Source organism: Microchirus variegatus, assembly GCF_963457635.1.
Source record: "Microchirus variegatus genome assembly, chromosome: 11".
NCBI lineage: Eukaryota > Metazoa > Chordata > Actinopteri > Pleuronectiformes > Soleidae > Microchirus > Microchirus variegatus.
Window position 1 is genome coordinate 18,667,277 of NC_139812.1, and position 8,943 is coordinate 18,676,219.

The following is an 8,943-nucleotide window of genomic DNA, read 5'->3' on the forward strand; positions in this document are numbered from 1 at the left end:
GGTTGCCCTTAAGAGAGTATGAGCTTTTTCCACAACATACCAGGTCAGACGATGAAGAGCATTTTTCAAGAATCTTGAGACATGAAGATGTTAAGACATATATTTAATTTTGAGATACAGCCGAAGCCTTGAGCATCAACACATGATCACTTTAAGTGTTGACAAGAAGCAATATTTAACTTGTCAGATGTGCGATGTTCTCATAAACGCTGATGGAAAACGGTTATAAAGACGAACGACTCGGGGAGCATCGATCCGTTCTGAAGAGAGAACGGGTTTCTCTTGAGATTTAAAAGTTGACATGTAATCATCTTCAGCAGCAGAATGGATCACTTTGAAACTTCTAACTAATGGAAAAAAGCAACGTTTACTTTTCTCGCCAACCCTTGATTAGATATTCTGTAATGACATATTCAGACTAATTACACACTGTGACGTTATCACCCTGGTAACAAGACAATGGGACACAACATGATATGTATAAGAGCAAACAATGCAGCTCTATATTTACTTGGTGAGTGTGAATAGGCAGCAAATAATAATGTGCTTTGTTGATTGAACCTGTCGTGTAAATGAATCAGAAAAGCATCACACTTTTGTGTGGATGGTGATATTTAGTTCTCTCTCTCTTTCGCAACATCCTAAGAGAGAAAAAGAAATAAAACGATTCATGTTAAATATAAATTTTTTTTTACATTTGTCATTTTTTGTCACTTTATTGTTTATCAACTTACCACGTTTTACCGACAATAACCAGAGGCATTATCACAATAACTCCAACAAGAAGCACAGTTGTAAAAGCATACAGCAGATGATCTGAAAAGACTGAAAAGAATATTTAAAACTGCAATCGCAATCTATCACAATTTGTGCTTTGAGTACTGAATTATTTCAAATGGAAACTTACCATACGACCAGGTGTGACTCTTCTCAGAATCACCGCTTCCTGGAGGTATGGAAGAACCTCTGCTGCTTGTCCAAGGTGTCACTGAAATGAGCAAATGTTTCCAATGAACACAGTTTTATTCGAATTCTAACCCGTCTGTCTGCTAAATCCAAAAAAATCCTATACTCACTGAAGATTGTTCTGTTATGAAGTACGTTGTGAATCATGTTGCAGGTATGGAGATCGTCCTTGTCCACGCCTTTGCATGAACAAGGATGGTGAAGTACTGTGCCCAGAGTGGCTATGAAAGCCTTTTTACATTCAGAGTCTGCACCGGAGATGAGCGCTGGATCCATGACGGCGGGACATCCATCGCTGCTGAGGTCACTGTCGCTGCATTCGGCGCCTACAAAGCTCCAGCATTTGGCTTGAAAAGCTTTCAGCAAGTCTCTGGTGAGTCAGAGGGGAATGCGTTGCGGTGATAATTCCACATACATGTTGTTTATAAATTCAAACTGTTGGACAAATTGGACTCTTGTCTTTGCAGCAAGAAGACCCAGGTCGACGACCCGGTCGGAACAAGGGCCTTCCTGCATGGAGTTTGCATGTTCTCCCTGTGTGTGCGTGTTTTTTTTTTTTTCAGGGTTTTCCGGTTTCCTCCCACAGTCCAAAAACATGCAATATGTGGATTAGGCAAACTGGACACTCTAAATTGACTGTAGGTGTGAGAGTGTATGTTGTTTGTCTTTATGTGGTCCTTTGACGGACTGGCGGACTACCCCGCCTATCTCTCTATGTCCACTGAGATTAGCACAGCGCCCCCTGCGACCCACATGTGGAGGATAAAGTGGTAGAAGATGGATGGATGGGTCAAAATGGAGTGGGAGACATTACACAACATGGCGTGCTCTTAATTAACTGCCTGTGGATATTTCAGCTTATTAAGATGCAAATTATCAATGCACCCCCCCCCACACACACACACACACACACACATACACACACACACACACACATTGACACAGAGGCTACTGGGAGCTAACAGCAGTTAGCATTTGGAAAAGTGATCATATAACATTTATCTACTGAACAGATAAATCCTCTGAGGCTGGAAGTTTGTGTAGAACTCTGTGCTGCACTGTGCAGCCAAGAATAGAACATTTTGCAGACTTTGCCGACTTCTGGTTTTTGGATATTGGAAGTCAAAATTGCGTGTTTTATCTCCTGTACTTAGACTGAGGAAGACCACAACAATATGAGTGAGTAATCTTTTCTCACACTTTGCCGAATGATAGGACCTCCAGAGTCCCAAATATAAGGATTCAAATGATTAAAAAGTTGATTTTGCATATATGTCCCCTTTAAGTCTCTTACTAATGTACAGATAAACAGAATATTACCTGCAGTTTCTGTCATTATGACACTGCTTAAATGTATCCTGGCAGTTCAGTGTGTTGTCTCCACACGTGCCGCTGTGCAGGGAAGTTTTCATCTGCAAACAGCTCTGATCCGAAGCCTCGCACTCGCACATGAGCAGCATCTCTGCGACGTTCTGCGGCATGCTGCCATAGAAGTGTCCGGTCACTTGCCGACAGTGCTCTTGGATGCACGGATCTGCCGCGCACGCCTGCAGAACTGGTGCCATGTACTTGTTGCAAATGGCATCACTGACACAGACTCTCATCTGCTCTGAGCAGGATCCAGCGACATCGTGTTCTACAAAGAGAAAGTCAAATTAAATGCGTTTTTGAAAGGGCAGAAACAAATACCTTTTGTATTCAACATGTCATTTTATCATCACAGCTGAGATTACGCTGTGATGAGTTAATTACCATAGCTCATTAAAGTGCTCGCCTTCCAGTCCATTACTGTGCTCCTCTTCAGCTGGTTTGCTGTGCAAGTAATAAAAAGCGTGACATGGCTTTTCAACAACAATCGGCAATTGAAATTGATCTGCTGCTCATTAGACTCAGTCTGCCGCACAGTATAATCCGCTCACACATCTCATTGTCTGGAAAACAAATACAAGCAATGTGACCTATAACTGCTGATGACAAAGAGCACTGAGAAAACTGCACCTGGCTGTCTGTGGCATTGTGTGGCCAGTGCTTGTATGGAGTCACACAGCTCCTCCTCCTCCTTCTCCCAGGCACACAAACACCCTCGCAGAGAGGGAAATTGGTCCAGTACATTCTGGATGGTCATGTTACAAACCTCTGAGCCTTTTATTTGGCACCCTTCATCTTGAATGACACAAACACAGGAGGGAGGCAGAAAAACGAGATTTTCCACGAGTGAGCAGGGTTGTGTTTGTGCAACAGGTGTTTCCTGTTTTTTGAAAATGAGGTGCAGATACAAAATCAGCTCTACTGTCTCAATTTGTGTGTTAATTATCAAGTTAAACATTTATCATAGGCAAGCGAGGGCCTCTTCATTATTATCTATTTAGGTACCTTAAACTGCTCCAGGCTATTGCCTCAGTTATCACATTTGAGCTGTCTTCCGATTCAATTAAATGGTGTCAAGCCTCTGGAGTAAATACAATTACTACTTTTACAATGTCAGTGGAAAACATAATGGATAACAACATGTTCCCATCCCCCCACAGCAGAATTAGTAAATTGGAAATTGTGTCATCGTTACTTATGCACATCGCGCTGTAAAATGCCTGTCCATTCTTGCATAAATCAGACATGCAGGTGTCCTCAGCAGCCAAACAGTCAGAGGGAACGGACGAAACGATGAGGCTGCACATCAGAGGAATAACAATCCCTGGAATAGAAGTACATCACTAAAATGGATTCGTTGACTTTTTTATTTGTCTCACACTTTTGTAGAAAAAGCATGTTCAGTGCAATCATTTAATGTTAAGTTTTACATCACTGACTGAAGACACAGCATTGGTCGACTGTGTTCTATTGTATAAAGCCTTTGCCTTGTCTACATTCTCTAAAAACACAGAACACAACATTTGTAAGGCTTTTATTGAACGTAAATGGAAAACTAAATAAATGAATAAATAAAATCTGAATTAGACTCACCAAGGATCACGACAGCCTCCACGTGTGTCAGGTGCATGATGGCAGTGGTGAAGCTGTGAAGTGACACTGAAGCCCTCCCGCAGCTGATCTCTGCCTCTCTCATCACACCACCCACGGTCAACATTACCATTAAGTGATGGCTGCACCTTGCACAGTGTAATGAAATCACACATGTACTTCACACAAACAGACAACAAACACAAATGATTTGTACTTTCTCTCTGTAGTTTTGTGTCTGATGAGTTAGGAATTGAGAGTTAAGATGTTAAAGCAGCTCCAATCTCCATCCTGTCACAACATTTAGGATCTCAGACAGTGCCTTGACTTAAGTTAAGTCCTGTCAGCTGCTGATTTAAAGTACACAATTGAAAATAATCTTAGTTTATTTTGTATTTAACCTCAAGGCCTAGTCATAATGAGGCAAAGCCTTTTATCTGAGGCTCTGATTAAAGCTAAGTGTAAGATATGAATTGTGGCAAGGTTAAGGTTAAAGTTAGGCATTAATTGAATGTGCAGAACAATAAAACATTGATATAAGATGTCATATCTGCAGCTGTGTGCATATGGAACAAATGAATCACAAGAAGGTGAAGGTGGGAATGGAGAATTGTTTTTGGCGGCTCTATGTGTTTGTTTGTCTGTTTATTTGTTTTTCCATGTTTCTGCTTGCACTTACCACTATGACCAGCAGAGGGGGCCATGGGCTTGTTGCATGAAGTCTGCCACCTCTGATTGCATCGTTTAGTGTCATCCAAAATTTGACAAAAAAGGAATCGATTAGTATGTCGTCCAAAAAAAAGCCAAAAAGTAAAACGATAGTAAGTCAAAAAACAAAAAAATTACCTTTTTTCTCATAGTTTGGACGATATAAGGCACTATGACTTTTTTTTGCCAGATTTTGGATAAAATTGTTTTTGACTTTTTTTGTCAAAATTTGGATTACACAGCAGTATGACTTTTTTGTCAAATTTTGTACAAAATCTTTTTTTACTTTTTGTTAATTTTGGACAATATACTTTTTTTGTGGAGAAAAAAAGTTTTTGGTCCAAAATTTTTAAAAACGTCATACTATACTTTGTCATCCAAAATTTGACCATTTTTGTAGAAAATCTTTTGGTCCAAAATTTGACAAAAACGTCATACTATACTATGTCGTCCAAAATTTGACCATTTTGTGGAGAAAATTTTTTGGTCCAAAATTTTGAAAAATGTAATACTATACTATGTCGTCCAAAATTTGACCATTTTGTGGAGAAAATGATTTGGTCCAAATTTTGACAAAAAAGTCATACTATACTATGTCATCCAAAATTTGACCATTTTGTGGAAAACACGTCATACTATTCTATGTCGTCCAAAATTTGACCATTTTGTGGAAAAAAATGTTTTGGTCCAAAATTTGACAAAACGTCATACTATACTATGTCGTCCAAAATTTGACCATTTTGTGGAGAAAATTTTTTGGTCCAAAATTTGACAAATACATCATACTATACTATGTCGTCCAAAATTTGACCATTTTGTGGAGAAAATTTTTTGGTCCAAAATTTGACAAAAACATCATACAATACTATGTCGTCCAAAATTTGACAATTTCTTGTAGAAAATGTATTGGTCCAAAATTTGACAAAAACGTCATACTATACTATGTTGTCCAAAATCTGACCATTTTTTGTAGAAAACAATTTTTGGTCCAAAATTTGACAAAAACATCATACTATACTATGTCGTCCAAAATTTGACCATTTTGTGGAGAAAATTTTTTGGTCCAAAATTTGACAAAAACATCATACAATACAATGTCGTCCAAAATTTGACAATTTCTTGTAGAAAATGTATTGGTCCAAAATTTGACAAAAACGTCATACTATACTATGTCGTCCAAAATTTTACCATTTTGTGGAGAAAACAATTGTTGGTCCAAAATTTGACGAAAAAGTCGTAGTATACTATGTCGTCCAAAATTTGACCATATGTGGAGAAAACAATTTTTGGTCCAAAATTTGACAAAAACGTCATACTATACTATGTCGTCCAAAATTTTACCATTTTGTGGAGAAAATGTTTTGGTCCAAAATTTGACAAAAACATCATACCATACCATGTCGTCCAAATTTGACCATTTTGTGGTAAAACATTTTTTGGTCCAAAATTTTACAAAAACGTCATACTATACTATGTCGTCCAAAATTTGACCATTTTTTGTAGAAACATTTTTGGTCCAAAATTTTACAAAAACGTCATACTATACTATGTCGTCCAAAATTTGACAATTTTTTGTAGAAACATTTTTGGTCCAAATTTTGACAAAAACGTCATACTATACTATGTCGTCCAAAATGTGACCCTTTTGTGGAGACATTTTTTTGGTCCAAATTTTGACAAAAACGTCATACTATACTATGTCGTCCAAAATTTTACCATTTTGTGGAGAAAATGTTTTGGTCCAAAATTTGACAAAACGGCATACTATACTATGTCGTCCAAAATTTGACCATTTTGTGGAGAAAACAATTTTTGGTCCTATATTTTTAAAAACGTCATACTACACTATGTTGTCCAAAATTTGACCATTTTGTGGAGAAAACAATTTTTGGTCCAAAATTTGACAAAAACGTCATACTATACTATGTCGTCCAAAATTTGACCATTTTGTGGAGAAAATGTTCTGGTCCAAAATTTGACAAAAACGTCATACTATACTATGTCGTCCAAAATTTGACCATTTTTTGTAGAAAATGTTTTGGTCCAAAATTTGACAAAAACGTCATACTATACTATGTCGTCCAAAATTTTACCATTTTGTGGAGAAAACAATTGTTGGTCCAAAATTTGACGAAAACGTCATACTATACTATGTCGTCCAAAATTTGACCATTTTGTGAAGAAATTTTTTTGGTACAAAAATTTACAAAAACGTCATACTATACTATGTCGTCCAAAATTTGACTATTTTTTGTAGAAAATGTATTGGTCCAAAATTTGACAAAACGGCATACTATACTATGTCGTCCAAAATTTGACCATTTTGTGGAGAAAATGTATTGGTCCAAAATTTGACAAAACGGCATACTATACTATGTCGTCCAAAATTTGACCACTTTGTGGAGAAAATGTTCTGGTCCAAAATTTGACAAAAACGTCATACTATACTATGTCGTCCAAAATTTGACCATTTTGTGAAGAAATTTTTTTGGTCCAAAATTTGACAAAAACGTCATACTATATTATGTCGTCCAAAATTTTACCATTTTGTGGAGAAAACAATTGTTGGTCCAAAATTTGACGAAAACGTCATACTATACTATGTCGTCCAAAATTTGACCATTTTGTGGAGAAAATGTATTGGTCCAAAATTTGACAAAACGGCATACTATACTATGTCGTCCAAGATTTGACCATTTTGTGGAGAAAACTATTTTTGGTTAAAAATTTGACAAAAACATCATACTATACTATGTCGTCCAAAATTTGACCATTTTGTGAAGAAATTTTTTTGGTCCAAAATTTGACAAAAACGTCATACTATACTATGTCGTCCAAAATTTGACCATTTTGTGGAGAAAATGTTTTGGTCCAAAATTTGACAAAACGGCATACTATACTATGTCGTCCAAAATTTGACCATTTTGTGGAGAAAACAATTGTTGGTCCAAAATTTGACAAAACGGCATACTATACTATGTCGTCCAAGATTTGACCATTTTGTGGAGAAAACTATTTTTGGTCCAAAATTTGACAAAAACGTCATACTATACTATGTCGTCCAAAATTTGACCATTTTGTGAAGAAATTTTTTTGGTACAAAAATTTACAAAAACGTCATACTTTACTATGTCGTCCAAAATTTGACCATTTTGTGGAGAAAATGTTTTGGTCCAAAATTTGACAAAACGGCATACTATACTATATCGTCCAAAATTTGACCATTTTGTGTAGAAAATGTATTGGTCCAAAATTTGACAAAACGGCATACTATACTATGTCGTCCAAAATTTGACCATTTTTTGTAGAAAATGTATTGGTCCAAAATTTGACAAAATGGCATACTATACTATGTCATCCAAAATTTGACCATTTTTTGTAGAAAATGTTTTGGTCCAAAATTTGACAAAACGGCATACTATACTATATCGTCCAAAATTTGGCAATTTTTTGTTGAAATTTTTTTGGTCAAAATTTGACAAAAACGTCATACTATACTATGTCGTCCAAAATTTGACCATTTTGTGAAGACATTTTTTTGGTCCAAAATTTGACAAAAACGTCATACTATACTATGTCGTCCAAAATTTGACCATTTTTTGTAGAAAATGTTTTGGTCCAAAATTTGACAAAACGGCATACTATACTATATCGTCCAAAATTTGACCATTTTTTGTTGAAATTTTTTTGGTCAAAATTTGACAAAAACGTCATACTATACTATGTCGTCCAAAATTTGACCATTTTGTGAAGACATTTTTTTGGTCCAAAATTTGACAAAAACGTCATACTATACTATGTCGTCCAAAATTTGACCATTTTGTGGAGAAAACAATTGTTGGTCCAAAATTTGACAAAAACGTCATACTATACTATGTCGTCCAAAATTTGACCATTTTGTGGAGAAAACAATTTTTAGTCCAAAATGCCACCTAGTATTTATATGAACATACGCACTTGGCCACTGTCAGTCGACATTAATTGACTCTTACAGGAATAACGTCCAAGTCAAGTTCATTAATTTATTTATTAATCAAGCACAAGGAAGCAGCCAATATTGTTATTGGTGTAAAAACTCACTCAAATGAACAAAAGGAGAAAATACACCATAAAGTGCATGTCAACATAAATTTACAATACACAACATACATTTGACAATTTCAAATGAACATCAGTTAAAGCAATAACTTCACAAAGACTGAACAGGTAGAGAAAATTTTTTTTGTGAAAACACTGTTGAGGACAGAGAGCTTCAGTCCATGCATTGCATTGCTTCACTTTTTACAAGTGAGATCAAAGAAATGTTCCGTT

General features: G+C 36.2%; 1 protein-coding gene across 1 annotated transcript; it reads right to left on the reverse strand.

The window, feature by feature from the left end:
- Positions 1–440: 440 nt before the first annotated feature.
- Positions 441–4,051, reverse strand: gfral (GDNF family receptor alpha like; the record flags this gene model as incomplete). The annotated part of the gene is made up of 8 exons (XM_083897397.1): positions 441–445; positions 908–988; positions 1,077–1,336; positions 2,287–2,602; positions 2,719–2,778; positions 2,965–3,129; positions 3,530–3,658; positions 3,928–4,051. The coding sequence occupies 8 exons, from the start codon at positions 4,049–4,051 to the stop codon at positions 441–443; spliced, it is 1,140 nt and encodes a 379-aa protein (XP_083753523.1).
- Between the last annotated feature and the right edge of the window lie 4,892 nt (positions 4,052–8,943).